Here is a 15,493-nt window from a genome sequence, read left to right as displayed (position 1 = left end):
CCCTGAGCCAGCACAAGATGGTGGGGGTGGGGCCAGGGAGGGAAAAAACCAACTCATAAATGTTTAATATGTATAAAGCCAAGGAAGAAACAAAAAAGTCCCAAATTCAATAGAAATATACTCTGTACAGATCACACAGCGTGGAGCGATCAAATCCCCCAACATGTACAAATAACTTACAAACAGCTCCAACCTGCCACGAGGGCCCAAGCAGGGCAAGCCCAGTGTGGGCCGAGAGGCAGAGGGGTACCAGTCCTGAGGCAGGGGTCTAGGAGGAGGCCTTGAGGCGGTTGCAGGCCGAGCGGGAGCTCAACAGCTTGTCCACCATGGTCCGGGCGTAACGCAGCCGGCTGGCCAGCTCCTTGCAGCAGCCGTGCTCTTCCAGCAGGCTCAGGCGGTACGTGCGGAAGTCCCGCTTCTCGTCGATGTAGGTCACCGCCGCCATCAGAGGGCACAGGATGAGTTTTGTGTGATCCTGGAGAGGCAAGCGGGGAGATGGAAGGTATCCAACTGCTATTAATACGGGAAGGAGGGAGGAGGACACATAGGGAGAGGAAGATTCCCTACACACACAGTGGGGCCGAGGTGTGTACCCACTTCCCGTATTTCCTGCTGCTGCTGCCATCAGAGACAGGGATGAGGACCCCAAGCCTCCCCCACCATACCCTGCGCCCGTGCCCAGCCCACCTGGAAGAAGTTGATCTGCACAGTGCCGTTGCTGAGGTGCAGGATGATGGCACTGCGTGTGCGGAACCAGGTGCGCAGGTAGGGCAGCCGAGCCAGCTCGTCGCCCTCCCGAGGAGTGATGTTGGCACCTGCCTTCAGCAGGTGTTCGCTCATGTAGTTGCGGAAATACTTCAGGAGGGTGATCTGAGGACAAAGAGCAAGGAGGGGGAGGAACAGGATCGCAGAAGGAAGGAGAGCCTGATCCCCGGCACAAGCCACCCCTCACCTCCTCTTCCAGGACAGCTGATCGCCCAGCCTACCTTCTTGGTCAAGGAGTTGGGGTGGGAATTCACAGTGAGGTAGGACTCGGTGCCGTCACGCTCTATGTACTGCAGGCTCTCCCCATCATCATAAAGGATGAGGCGAGTGGAGTCATTGAACAGCACCCCCACACTGTTGTCGCACAGCTGGTACCCTAAGGGCCGGGGGAGAGAGACCTCAGGAGGGCGGGGAAGGGGCAGGCAGACACTGGGGGGTCTGAAATAGAGGAGACAGAAGGGCTGACACAAGAGAGCCTGGGGCTGCTGGCTCAGGCCTGTCAGCCTAGCTACTCAGGAGGCTGGGATCTGAGGATCGCAGTTTGAAGACAGCCAGGGCAAGAAAGTCCTTGAGACTAATCAGTCACCAAAGAGTTGCAAATGGAGCTGTGGATCAAGTGGTAGAGTGCCAACTTTGAGCACAAAAGTTCAGGGACAGTACTCAGGCTGTGAGTTCAAGTTCCAAGACTGGCACAAGAAAGAAGGAAAGAAAGAGAAAGAGAAAGAGAGAGAGAGAGAAAGGAAGGAAGGAAGGGAAAGAAAGGGAGAGAAAGAAAGGGAGAGGGAGGGAGGGATGGAGGGAAAAAGGAAAGGAAGGGAAGGAGAGAAAGATGGAAGGAAGGAAGGAAGGAAGGAAGGAAGAAAGAAATGGAGGGAGGGAGGGAGGGAGGGAAGAAGGAAGGGAAAAAATAAAAAGAAAAGAGAAAGAGAGAAAAGGAAGGAAGGAAGGAAGGAAGGAAGGAAGGAAGGAAGGAAGGAAGGAAGGAAGGAAGGAAGGGAGGAAGGAAGGAAGGGAGGAAGGAAGGAAGGGAGGAAGGAAGGAAGGGAGGAAGGAAGGGAGACTGACCCACAGCCAGGGGCTGGTGGCTCACATCTATAATCCTAACTACTAAGAATGCTGAGATCTGGTGGGGGAGGAGGATTGAGTGGGAAAAAAAACAAAAAACAAAAAAAAGAATGCTGAGATCTGAGGATATTGATTCAAAGCCAGCCCAGGCAGAAAAGTCTGTGAGACTTTTATCTCTAATTTGCCACCAAAAAACTGGAAGTGGAGCTGTGACTCCAAGTGGTAGTGCTAGCCTTAGTGAAAGAGCTCTGGACAACGTGTAGGCCAGGCACTAAGTTCAAACCCCACAACCAACCAAAAACAAAAACAAAAAAGAGGACCCAGGATCACAGGAAGGCAAGTGCTTACAACAGTTTCAAGGGACACATGGCCCCAGCTGAGCTGCTCCTGCATTCTGGAAGGAACTTACCAAGGCCATACTTGTCCGAATAGTCAACCCACTTGCTGACCCAGAAGATTGGAATGCAGGCAGGGTCCTCGGCCTCCTCTGTGACACAAGCAAAACAGCAGATGGGTTAGCACCAGCCACTTCCTCTCTGAAGCTGGTTGCACCCAGGAGACCTGGGACTCAGGGAAGAACAGGAAGAGCACAGCAGGGCATCTGATAACCACAAGCCCCAAGTCACAGTGAAAACTCTCCATACAGTGCACCAAATGCCACCCACTCCTGTCTTTGGTTGCCACTTAATAAAATCCCTCTGCATGACCAGAGATTAATGAAATCAATCAAGGGGCCAGACTTGGCAGGCAGTGGCTTCAGATGGTATGAGTCAGGAGCTGGCAGACCCCATCACGAGAGATTAAGAGACCCTCTACCAACTGACAGTTCCAAACACCAAAAGGTAGGCTCAGTGCACCAGTAAATCTCTCATTTCAGGGACACTAAACAGAAGACAAAAAGCTGAGGGCCTGTTGGGGTGGGAAGTGTCACCAAGAACTACAGAGCAACCAAGGGGCCGGTGGCTCACGCCTGTCATCCTAGCTACTCAGGAGGCTGAGATCTGAGGATCACGGTTCCAAGCCAGTCCAGGCAGGAAAGTCCAGGAGACTCTTCCCTCCAATAAACTACTCAGAGAAAGCCAGAGTGACATCGTGGCTCAAGTAGTAGAGCGCTAACCTTGAGCAGAAGAAGCTGGGTGACAGCACCAAGGTCCTGAGTTCAAGCTCCAGGACTGTCCCTCCACCCCCCACCCCCCACAAAAAAGAAAACAAGAAAGACCCAGGGTGCTAACGTACAGTGCTGGTATGTCAGCCACCCAGAGAATTAGTCCCTGTAGAGCAAGAAGAGACACAGAAGACAAAGAAAGGAGCCCCACCATGGAGGACCTAGGAAGTCAGACTGACTCATTTTGGACTTTGGCCTCCGAGAAATGGGAACCAAAGGCACTAGTGTACAGAGAGGAAGAGGCAGAGCCAAGCCAAGCCAGCGCAGACGGTGAGACTCGCCCTGGCTTCCCCAGATACTCGCCCAGGCCCATGGCCACGGCTCGGACTCTTCCACCCTCACCTTGTCTCACCAGGCCTCGCTCAGAGGGCTTAGATGCATTGACGCTGTGCAGCTGCTGTAGCATGTCACCCAGGTGGCACTCGACCGCCTCGCTGGGCTCTCGAACTACTGCCTCTTCTTTTTCTCGCGGTCGCTCTGGCTGGGTGTTCTCAGTGCCTAGAAGATGACATGACCATGAGCTAGGCACACACACACGGGTGGGGGGGGGGGGGGACTCAGGACCACCTGCCACAGCTGGCACTCTCCCCAGAGCAGAAGCTTTTCATATATTTTTTTGCTGGCCATGGGGTTTGAACTCGGCCTGGGCGCTGTCCTGAACTCTTTGGCTCTAGCAGTCTACCATTTTGCGCCACAGTACTGCTTCCGATTTTCTGGTGGCTAATTGAAGAGTCCCACAGACTTTCCTGCCTGGGCTGGCTTTGAACTATGATCCTCAGATCTCAGCCTCCTGAGTACCTAGGATTACAGGTGAGCACCACCAGCACCCAGAAAAGGCTGTTTAGCTACTACTGCTTTGGGGAAACTGAGTTAGTGTCAAACTATTAATAGCTGTAGCTGCCAGGCTCACCTATTATTCAAAACTGTTCTAGGGGCTGGGAAGGTGGCTCAGTGGTAGAGCACTTGCCTTGCATGCATGAGGCCCTGGGTTTGATTCCTCAGCACCACATAAGCAAAAAGAAAAAAGCCAGAAGTGGCACTGTGGCTCAAGTGGTAGAGCGCTAGCCTTGAGCTGAAGAGCTGAGGGACAGTGCCCAGGCCCAGAGTTCAGGCCCCACAACCAGACCCCCCAAAAACACACACACAAAAAAAAAACTGTTCTAATTCAAGCAAAAGTTAAAGAACATCAGCATGCATGCAAACAGGATCCAGGATCCCAGGGAATAGCAACACAGATCGATGGGACAAAGTCTATAGACCTTTAAATAAAATCCGAAGACTTTTCCACCCTACAAATTGCTTTACGTGCTTATATATAGCCAGGATCTAAAAGGTTAAGGCATTGCAACCATGGACATTAGAATGAAAAGATTTTGTCTTTGAGTTTACAGGATTAGTCTTTCTCCCACCAACATGTTCTTTGTATAAAAAATTTTATTTTAAGCCGGTGCCAGTGGTTCATGCCTGTAATCCTGGCTTCTCAGGAAGGTGAGATCTGAGGATCATGGTTCAATGCCAGCCTGTGAGACTTTTTATCTCCAATAAAGTACCAAAGAACTGAAAGTGGGGCTGGGGATCAAGTGGTAGAGTGGTAGCCTTCAGAAAAAAAAAAAAAAATCAAAGACAGTGCCCAGGTCCTGAGTTAAAGCCCTAGGATGGTACAAACTAATAAATAAATATACATACATAAATAAATATGTGCAGGGAGCAGGGAATAATGATGCATGCCTGTAATCCCAGCACCTAGCCAAAGGCTACTAAGTACTAAAAGTAGATGGGAAATTCCTGGGAGAGTCATTGCCCAGTACTCTTTAAGTAGATTTGAAAAGTTTCTATAACAAAGCTTTTGTTTTGTTCTTGCTTTTTAAAAATCTTCCAGGGCTGGGAAGGTGGCTCAGTGGTAGAGTGCTTGCCTTGCATACATGAGGCCCTGGGTTCAATTCCTCAGCACCACATAAACAGAAAAAAGCCAGAAGTGGAGCTATGGCTCAAGCAGTAGAACACTAGCTTTGAGCTGAAGAGCTGAGGGACAGCACCCGGCCCAGAGTTCAGGCCCCATGACCAACAAAAAATATATAAATAAATAAAAATGTTCCATGTTCAGCTCAGGAAGCTGAGATCTGATGGTCACAGTTCAAAGTCAGCCCAAGCAGGATAACCACCCAAAACCAAGAGCTTTGGCTCAAGTGATAGAGTACCAGCCTTGAGTGAAAAAGCTTAGGGACAGCACCCAGTCCCTGAGCTCAAGTCCCAAGATCAGCCCAAAAAAGACAAAAAGAGGGGAAAAAAAAGAAAAAGGAAACCTTACAATAACCGTATTATAGCCCAAATAGTGAAAGTCAAAATCTGTAAGTCCATTGCTGCTATGAAACATCAAATGCATGGTAGCGAAGAGACAATTCTTCATTATGGAAAAATTCCACTGAACTGAAACATAGGAGCAAGAAACAGAAAAATCACTAGTGAGGCTCCATGTTCATTCTCCAGCACTAGGGGGAAAAGAAAACAGTAATACTGTACACAAAGGCCAACACAGTCTCGAACTTTCCTGCCTGGGCTAGCTTTGAACCACCATGAACTTCCAGGGCTCAGTTTCCTGAGCATCTGAGATGACAGTGAGTCACAATCCCCAGCTTGCTTCTGCAGCATTCTCCCCCCCCACTCCCCCCAACCCCCAATCTGGAAAAATTCACAGGATCATTTTAGTGAATTTAAACACATGAAACCAATACATCAGTATTATTCACCCTACTATGGAACATGGATTCAGTGAGGTACTTTAATCTTTATCGTTAACATGTTAGTTCTACAGCATTCTTGCATTAAAGAAAAAAAAAAGCAGACGCATCACGGAGAAGACTGGAAGAGAGTAAGGAGACACGATTAACTAAATGGCCTGTGGGGTCCTGAATGGGACCCTTGCCTATAACAAGAGGTGTTAGTGGAAAAAACTCAGCAGGTCAAAGTAAGGGCCAGAGTGTGTCATGTCAGGTGCGTTATCCCAAGGTCAATGTTGTAGTCACTATGTGCAGGTGACAGGGATGCTGCCAATGAGCAAGCCAGGCCAAGGGAATCCAGAAATTGCTCTTGCTTGTATGACAAGTCTTATGTAGAAGCCTGAAATTATCCCAAAATATAAACAACCAAAGATCTCTAATAACTGCAATCTAAGCTGGGTGCCAGTGGCTCACACCTGTAATCCTAGCTACTCAGGAGGCTGAGATCTAAGAATCATGGTTCAAAAGGGGGCCTGGGCAAGCAAAGTCCATGAAACTCTTATCTCCAATTAACTACCAGAAATCAGGAAGTGGTGCTGTGGTTCAAGTGGTAGAGCAATAACCTTGAGCTGAAGAGCTGAGGGACAGCACCCGGGCCCAGAATTCAAGCCCCACAACTGACAAAAAAAAGAGGAGAGACAGAGAGAAAGATTGGGTAAAGTGGATTTGAAAAAGAAGGTGAAGTTTTCTGTCTGTTCTTCCTTTTCAGAAACTTGGATTAATATCAAAATATTTAAACAATATGAACAGGGATGGTGGCTTAGGTTTGTAATCTTAACTAGTTTGAAGGCTGAGATCAGGAGGATCTCAACGTGAGGCCCGCCTGACCAAAAAAAATTCAAGAGGCCACTGGTTGCAGTTATACATATCTTATCATCTTGTCTATATAGCAGGAAGAGCAAAATATGAAGGATTGTCTGCATAGCAAGCCCAACAAACTGCAATATGTATCAGAAATATCAGAATTACAAGATCATCCTCAAACATATATTTCCTAACTCTGTCCTCTGACAAGATCCAGAAAGACAAACTAACCAGGGGCACTTCATTTTAGTGTCATAAGAAAATGTCCACTTGGACTAGGAAGGTGGCTTAGTGGTACAGCGCTTGCCTAGCATGCATGAAGCCCTGGGTTCAATTCCTCAGAACCACATAAACAGAAAAAATCAGAAATGGCAATGTGGCACAAGTGGTAGATTGCTAGCCTTGAGCAAAAGAAGCTCAGGGGCAGTGCCCAGGCCCTGAGTTCAAGACCCAGGACTGGACAAAAAAAAAAAATGTCCACTACAGCTTAAAAGAATCAAATGGTCAATTGCTGAAATTAATGTTTAAAACTCTCTACAAGGAATACATGGTGAGAGCCAGTGGCTAACCCTGTAATTCTAACTACTCAAGAGGCTGAGACCTGAGGATGGTGATTTGAAGTCAGCGAGGCAGGAAAGTCTGCAAGAATCATATCTCCAGTTGAACACCAAAAAAGGCTTAAGTGGAGAGGTTGCTTGAAAGGCAGAACAACAGCACCCAAGCCCTGAGTTCAAATCTCAGGACACACACACATCCCTTGATAATTATTGAATCTGCTTTGGGGGAGGAGGGAGGAAGAAAGGGACTGTTATATTATATATTATATTGTGTGTGGTCAGAATTTTCCATTTTCCTGTGATGAGGCCTGATAGCAAGAATTTTTTCCCTAGTCCTGGGGCTTGAACTCAGGGCCTGGGCACTGTCCTTTAGCTTTTTCATTCCAGGATGGTACTCTTCCAGTTGAGCTATAGCTCCATTTCTGGTTGTTTTGTTTTCCTGGTAAGTCTCAGACTTTTCTCTCCAGGCTGGTTTTGAAAGGTGAACCTTAGATCTCAGCCTCCTGAGTAGCTGGGATTATAGGCATGACCAGTGGCTCCAACATCAATGGAACTTTTTAAACTAATCAAAAAGGGGCCAGGCACCAGTGGCTCACACCTGTAATCCTAGCTACTCAGGAGGCTGAGATCTGAGGATCATGGTTCAAAGCCAGCCTGGGCAGGAAAGTCCATGAGACTCATCTCCAATTAACCACCAGAAAACTGGAAGTGGTGCTGTGGCTCAAGTGGTAGAGCACTCATCTTAAGCTGAAGAGCTGACAGACAGTACCCTGAGTTCAAGCCCCATGACCACCAACAACAACAAAAAGAGAGTTTTCAGGTTTAACATTCAATCCACTTTCCACTTCTTGGCCCAGTGGGTTATCTGGACAGAAGACTGTTTTTCCTGAAATGACAAGGGAGAAAGAGCCTGGGGAGCAGAATTCATCCTATTAGAATTCAAGGTTCCACTCTATACCTATCTCCGTGGCTGGAGCACACCTCAAGCATGACCTGTCAGGCTCTGGCATTTTATGCACATCCATGCTTTACCTTTATTGAGCACCGTGAGAGGCTTCCGGATGTTGGGGTCCAGGCTGCTGGGAGCGATGGAAAATCTGGGTGCAATGGTGAGGCAGGTGATGGGCAGGCGGGGAGGGATGTAACCGGAGGTGAAGAACTCGTCATCCAGCAGCTCGTGAATGGTGGGGCGGGCAGTGGGGTCTGTCTGCAGCATCCTCTGGATGAGTGAGGCAGCCACAGGGCCGATGTGCTGCAGTGGGGAAGGGCAGCCTTAAGCACAGCAGGGACCAGAGCACACTACTGCAGCGCCCCCTACCTGAAGCCAGCAGCCTGGTCTCCATTGCCTCACAGCTCGGCACCATAGCAATTGGCTTTATGGAAGGGACAAGTGTCACGCTAAATGCTGGGAAAAGACCTTTTCCACCAGGCACTGGCGGCTCATGTCTGTAATCCTACCTATTCAGAGGAATTGTAGTTCAAAGACAGCCCAGGCAGGAAAGTCCATGAGACTCATCTCCAATAAACCACCAGAAAACTGGAAGTGGAGCTGTGGTTCAAAGGAGTGCTAGCCTTGAGCAAGAGGATAGGGATAAGGGGCTGGGAAGGTGGCTCAGTGGTAGAGTGCTTGCCTTGCATGCCTGAGGCGCTGGGTTCGATTCCTCAGCACCACATAAGCAAAAAGAAAGAAGCCAGAAGTGGCGCTGTGGCTCAAGTGGTAGAGCACTAGCCTTGAGTTGAAGAGCTGAGGGGCAGTGCCCAGGCCCAGAGTTCAGGCCCCATGACTGGACTCAAAAAAAAAAAAATATCAAATTTGGGGCTGGGAAGGTGGCTCAGTGCTAAGAATGCTTGCCTTGCATGCATGAGGCCCTGGGTCTGATTCCTCAGCACCACAGAAGCAGAAAAAGCCGGAAGTGGCACTGTGTCTCAAGTGGTAGAGCGCTAACCTTGGAGCTGAAGTGCTCAAGGATGGTGCCCAGGCCCAGAGTTCAGGCCCCACGACCGACAAAAACAAAAAACAAAACAAAAAAAAAGAGGATAAAGATAGCACCCAGGCCCTGAGTTCAAGCCTTATGGGGGGGGGGGGGGGGAGACGAGAGGAAATAAGGGGGGAGAGAGAGAGAGGGAGTGGGAGTGAGAGGGAGGGAGAGAAAGGGAGAGGGAGTGAGAGGGAGGGAGAGGGAGGGAGAGGGAGGGAGAAAAAGGGAGAGGGAGGGAGAGGGAGGGTGAGGGAGGGAGAAAGGGAGGGAGAGGGAGGGAGAAAGGGAGAGGGAGGGAGAGGGAGGGAGGGGGAGGGAGAGGGAGGGAGGGGGAGGGAGGGGGAGGGAGGGGGAGGGAGAGGGGCATTTCCTTTTCCTAACAGTCAAGATTAACTTGGGAGTTTTTTTCTCTTTCTTACAAACACTCATCTAGAAAGTAGTGGAATAGTATTTACTCATGACACATTGTGTGTGTGTGTGTGTGTGTGTGTGTGTGTGTGTGTGTGTGTGTGTGTGTGTGTGTGTGTGTGTGCGCGCCGCGCGCACCGCGTGCCAGTATCAGGCCTTGAACTCAGGGCTCCTGTTGCTCATAACTTTTTCCACCACTGGAACCTCCACTTCAGCATTTTGCTGGTTAATTGGAAATGGGAGTCTCATGGAATTTCTTCCCAGGTTGGCCTCCAATCTCAATACTCTCATGTCTGCCTCCTGAGTAGCCGGGATTGCTGAGCCAAGGGCACCTGGCCCATTAGCGACACATTCACTGCACCTGCCTCTGTGGAGACAGGATGCTTGGCTTCCCACAAGTCAAAGAGACCAAAGTGGCCTTTCGCAGTGGCTCACCCCCTGTGCAAATCACTACACAGACAAGGAGTCCCTTCCTCTAGATGGCCACTCACCACAGAAGCCATCTGTCCCACATGACCTGAAGAGTGGCCAGCGAAATTTCAAGGCTTGAGCACTTTTACTTCCATTTCCTCCAATTTCCTCTCTGCTGCAATCCAAAGCTCCAACTCCAGGATATGCTAGGCTCAGCAAGTAGCCGAAGGGGAGGGGGGTTGGGGATATAATCTTAGATACCTTGGGAATACTGTACTCATTCTTCTTGATCCGGAGGTAGGTCTCTTTCAGGCAAGAAGTCTCAAAAGGTGGCTTGCCCACTAGCAAGGTATACCTAGAGGCACACAGTGAGATATAGCTCAAGATTCTTGCCAAAACTCAAAGAACTCACCTGGGCCAGAGGAACGGGGCATCTTGGATAGTCACCGACTAAGAGGCCTCCAAGGACAACCTCCCTTCTGTTTAGCAGGCCTGGCAATGGCTGGCATGAGCCATTGGGAGGAGGCCAGTGAGCCTTGAACTCCAGTGGGCCAGGAACTGTCCAGCTCTAGCCTGCAAGGGCTAGGAGACATTGTGCAAAGACCTGGGAGCTGCTGGCTATCCACTTGGGCCGCAGTGAGTGCTCAGTGTTGTTCTGTATTAAGGCTTATAGTTTTGTTTTTTTCTGTTGTTGTTTTTGATGCTTGAACTAGGGGCCTGGGCACTGTCTCGGAGCTTCTTTTGCTCAAAGCTAGCATTCTACCACTTGAGCCACAGAGCCACTTCTGGCTTTTTCTGTGTATGTGGCACTGAGGAATTGAACCCAGGGATTCATGCATGCTAGGCAAGTATTCTACCACTAAGCCACAAGCCCAGGCCAGACTTGTAGTCTTTCATTTGGAAGAAAGTTCCACTGCAAAGAATGTATGGAAGCCATTGTTCTAGCCCATGTCTTGCCTTGGTACGCAGGCTGACACAAAGCTCAGATCAGGCCCTGGCATCGGCCAGTTGCCACACCCTTTGCTGGTCTAGAGATATGCTGGTACTCACCTCCCCCACCAGCCTAACTCCTGGGTCAATTTCTTTCTTTCTTCCCCCTTCCCCCACTTCAAGGCTAGCACTTCTAGCTTTTTCTGAGTACTTTATTGGAGATAAGGTACTTAGACTTTGCTGCCCAGGCTGGGATTGAACTGCGATCCTCAGATCTCAGCCTCCTGAGTAGCTAGGACTATAGGCATGAGCCATCAGCACCTCGGCATCTCCTGATTCAATTTTGCCCATCAATTCTCTTTATTATACAGAAGGACTCTTCTAGAGATCTTATTGAATTCTGATTTGAATCCAGAAAGAGTAGGGTTCCTGGGATTATGCATTCCTAACAAGTTCCCAGGAGATGATGTGGGGAGGGTATGGGGCAGTGTTGGGGAGGCCTTGGGTTCTCTTCCCTGGTCCGCTGTCCAGCTGCACCAGAATGATAAGGGAAGAACGTGGAAATGAGGCTTTTGCTGGGAGCAGCCTGTCCTTGGGAACCACCTTTCCACAACGATTTCTAGGATAAGCTCAGCCAAATGCCATATGTTCAGGAGCCCCACAGAAGCCCAACAAGACCTGAGACACCTCCACTTACATGATACACCCGATGGACCACACGTCCACCTCGAAACTGTGCCCTTTCTTGCTCAGCACCTCAGGAGCTATGTAGTTTGGAGTCCCACACAGGGTCTTCTTCCTCTCTCCGTCATATTCCACTCTGGTTGCCAGACCAAAGTCCCCTAGGACAGAGGGAAGGAAGGGGTTACTGAGATGGCTGCTAGTCACCTGTCACTGCAGACAGCTGGAACATCTACCCCTAGAGTCCTCTGCTCCCTGCATGCCACAGGAGCTGTCCAGAAATCTGCCCAAAGTGCTGGTCTGGGGACAGCCTCCCAAGGATCCCCCTCACCAAGCTTCTAAAGGAAGGTATCCAAAGAAAGCAGAAATATTGTTAAGATATGTGTGAATAATTAAAGTGCAAGTGAAAATGTCATAATGTAACCCACTAGTCTATGAAATCAATGTTTTTGTTTTGTTTTTGGTGCTGTTCTGGGTCTTGAACTCAGAGCTTAGGAGCCTCTGCGCTCAAAGATAGTGCTCTACCACTTGAGCCACAGCTCCACTGGCTTTTTTACTTCTGACTTTCCTGCCTGAGCTGGTTTTGAACCATGATCCTCAGATCTCAGCCTCCTGAGTAGCTAGAATTACAAGCATGAGCCACCAGCACCTAGCCTAAACTAACGGTTTTTAAGATTGCTATTTGGCAAAGACGTGATTATAGTAGTAGGAATTGTAGCAAGCCAGAGGGAGTCTAAAAGGGACAGGACGGAATACAGCGCTTGCAATGAACTCTGCCTCTTGGGTGGGTGGAATTACAGGCTTGCACCAACATGCCCAGCTCACAGCCACTTTTCAATGCAGCAGAGACTCCCTGCGGAGACACTGGCCCTGCCCAACCTTCAAGTAATGTAGAAGGAACTCCCAGCACAAACTACATCAAGCCTTCCAATTTCAAAACTGGAAAATGACTGAGGGTCCAGGCTTCCTAGCATACTTCTGGAATCCCCCTCCCCTAAAAGTAAACTACCTCAAAAGGAACTTTCAAAAGAAAACACAGGCCTAGACTTCCACCATTCTCTCCTCCCTCTCTCCTTCCTATTTCCTGCTCCCTGCTTCCTGACTGGCTTGGCAGAGCCAGTGTTCTCCTGAGCTGCCAGCTGCCTCTGCCAGGTGCCTGGGCTTAAAAAGTTTACATTACAGAAAGAGGTTAAGATCAGGCTAGTAGAAGTTTCCTGAAGGAGGTACAAATGAACTCTGTGGTTTTCCCGGCTTACTGGAGCCAAAAACTCAGAATGACTCTCCTTTTCCAGGGATCCGCATCCCCAAGTTAGGGCTGCTTTCCCAGGATACCCTGCGGTGCATCCAAGTCCCTGTCAATCAAGTTTTCCATCCAGCTGTCCAGGGTTTAAAGGCGCTCCAGCCGAGCTTTGCGTTTGACATCTCACCTATCTTCACTTCCAGATCCTCGTTCAAAAAGAGGTTGCCTAGCTTCAGGTCCCTGTGAATGACCCGGTTGCGGTGCAAGTACTGGCAGCCAAGGACGATCTGACGCAGGTAGTAGCGGGCCTCGGGCTCTGTCAGTGCTTTCCTCCTCTTGTGCAGCTCCAGGAGGGACTGTGCGCAGGAAGGGGAGGAGGGATGCATTGAGGCCCAAGAAGGGCAGCCAAGTAAAGGAGGCCCAGGACGAGGCCCAGCAGCTTTCTCTCTTTCCGCATGGCCTCTCCCAATGCCCTCTCTAGGGCCCTCCCCGGCCCTGTCTGCAAGCTGGGAGTGAGTCTCAGCACCCCCTCCCGGGCTTCCTCCTAGGAGCGGACCCCTTCCTTCCCGGAAGCCCCCAGGTCTGGTTCCAGTCACCTCCTCCAGGACCCAGGACCCTGCCCCACTCCGAATGATCTAGGTCTGGGTCAGCCCTAGATGTGTGGGATTTTTTTTTTTGAGCAGCTCCTGAGCTCTAGCTAGCTGGCATTTTTCTCTTTTTTTTGTTGTTGTTGTGGTCACAGGGCTTGAACTCAAGGCCTGGGCGCTGTCCCTGAGCTCTTTTACACAGCGCCACGTCCGGTTTTCCGGTGGTTCATTGGAGATCAGGGTCTCCTGGGTCTCTCCTGCCCGGGCTGGCTTGGAACCGCGATCCTGCGATCTCAGCCTCCTGAGTAGCTAGGATGTCAGGCGTCGGCCACCGGCGCCCGGCACCAGCTAGCATTTTCACCCGCACCCACCACGCACACCTGCCGCAGGACGTCCGGAGGCCGCCGGCTCCCCCCAACCCCGTTCCCCGGAGCCCTCCCGGCACCCCCGGGCCGCGCCGCCCTCCCCGGCCGGCTTACCCTGCGGCGGCAGAGCTCCAGGACCACGAACACGAAGTCGCTGTCCTCGAAGAAGCCGTGGAAGCCCACGACGTGCTGGTGGGCCAGGCTGCGGTGGATCGAGATCTCCATGGACATCTTCTCCTTCTGGTGCGGCTTGAGCAGCAGGGACTTGGGCACGATCTTGCCGGCGAACACCTCCTTGGTGTCGGCGTCCGAGATCTCGAAGCATTTGGCGAAGCCGCCTTTGCCCAGGAACCGGCCCCGCACATAGCGCCGGCGGCTGCGCGGGTCCACCAGCACCTCGGGGATCTCCTTGGCCGGCGGGGCGGCCGCCGCGGCTCCGGCAGCCCCGGCCGCGGGGGCCCCGGCCTTCCCCGGCTCCGCGGGTGCCCGCGCCAGCTTCCCCGCCGTGGCCGCCGCACTCATGGTCCCCGAGCTTGCTGGGCGCAGCGGGCGAGATCGCGGCCGAGGCTCCGCCGGCTCCGCTCCGCCCCGAATTCAAACGCCGCGCCGGGAACGTTACTAGAGGCTGCGCGCCCCTGATTGGCCGCGGGGATTTAAAATCCAAACCCGCCCGCCGCGCGGCACCATGGGAGCGCTCTGCGCAGCCGCCCTCGCCGCCTTTAAACCCCGGGCAGCTGGACCCCAGGCTTGATTGACAGCGCCCTGCGGATCGCACGCACGTGAGACGTCCCGGGAAACCAGACCCGGCGTGGGGAAGCAGAGCCCCGGGTCCTGCCCCGACCCCGGCCCCCGGTCCCCTGCCCGTTATCCACACCCCCAGCCCCGATCCCTAACCCTCGCCAGGCCCCAGCCTCCGTCCCCAGTCCCTTGTTCCTTCCCCCCCACCAACTCTCCCCCTCCTCTTGAGCCTGCCCCTAACCCTCCCCTCCCCAGGCCCTTAGCCACTGGCCCTGCCCCTCCCCCAGGGGTTCTGGGTTTAGGTCTCCACCTGTGCCAGAAACTTTTCTTCCCCGCCTTTTGGAGTAGGAACCCTAGGCATTGACACCTGACAGCCCAGTAAGGTAGCATGGGGAGGCCCCCCCCATCCTCCGCTCTCTGCCAAGCCAACCTAAATAAACCCAAATCTAAGCAAAAGCATCAACCACATACAGCTCATACAGCTACATGGCCAGTTCTCCCAGCCCTCTCCTTCAAAAATAATGGTTGCTCCAGAGTGCCCCAGGATTGCAACACAACGGCACCATCACCTAGGAACTTGTTAGAAAAGCCAAGGACTGAGGCTCCGCTGGGACCTGCCGGTTACAATCTGCCTGTAAACATTAGGCTTTCCAGTGATTCCTGCATTTAGTGGAGTCTGAGAAGCACAACACACATAAACACACACGAAGCAATAAAGTTGTTGCTTGGCTTGTTCTCCTTGGGCTTAACCTGAGAGATACTCAGGGTTTTATTTGAGCAGTGCTGGATCTTGAACTCAGGGCCTGGGGGCTGTCGCTTAATCCCACCCCCCACGCCTCCCTCTCTCAAGACTGACACTCTAAGGGCTGGGAAGGTGGCTCAGTGGTAGAGCGCTTGCCTTGCATGCATGAGGCCCTGGGTTCGATTCCTCAGCACCACATAAGCAAAAAGAAAAAAAAAAAAAAAGCCGGAACTGGCGCTGTGGCTCAAGTGGTAGAGCGCTAGCCTTGAACTGAAGAGC

At 51.5% G+C, this 15,493-nt stretch overlaps 1 protein-coding gene across 1 annotated transcript; it reads right to left on the bottom strand.

Moving 5' to 3' along the window:
• Positions 1–30: 30 nt before the first annotated feature.
• Positions 31–14,327, bottom strand: Plk1 (polo like kinase 1). Its single transcript, XM_042689842.1, has 10 exons — positions 13,849–14,327; positions 12,970–13,138; positions 11,559–11,703; positions 10,193–10,286; positions 8,166–8,385; positions 3,338–3,493; positions 2,240–2,317; positions 987–1,141; positions 688–870; positions 31–475 (listed from the first exon to the last, which is right to left on the bottom strand). The coding sequence occupies exons 1-10, from the start codon at positions 14,254–14,256 to the stop codon at positions 269–271; spliced, it is 1,815 nt and encodes a 604-aa protein (XP_042545776.1). The 5' UTR covers positions 14,257–14,327; the 3' UTR covers positions 31–268.
• Between the last annotated feature and the right edge of the window lie 1,166 nt (positions 14,328–15,493).

The sequence above is a fragment of the Dipodomys spectabilis genome, unplaced genomic scaffold, assembly GCF_019054845.1.
Source record: "Dipodomys spectabilis isolate Male_0828 unplaced genomic scaffold, ASM1905484v1 ptg000127l, whole genome shotgun sequence".
Classification (NCBI taxonomy): domain Eukaryota; kingdom Metazoa; phylum Chordata; class Mammalia; order Rodentia; family Heteromyidae; genus Dipodomys; species Dipodomys spectabilis.
This window is presented reverse-complemented; position numbering and strand designations above follow the sequence as displayed.

What these genes read in the sequence shown, in the direction of transcription:
- Plk1 (XM_042689842.1), bottom strand. Translation starts at nt 14,256, where the DNA reads ATGAGTGCGGCGGCCACGGCGGGGAAGCTGGCGCGGGCACCCGCGGAG. An exon ending in TCTCACGGTGCTCAATAAAG is followed by an intron (nt 3,494 to 8,165) that starts GTAAAGCATGGA and finishes GTCATCTTCTAG; the next exon opens with GCACTGAGAACACCCAGCCA. An exon ending in TTCGGACAAGTATGGCCTTG is followed by an intron (nt 1,142 to 2,239) that starts GTAAGTTCCTTC and finishes CCCGGCCCTTAG; the next exon opens with GGTACCAGCTGTGCGACAAC.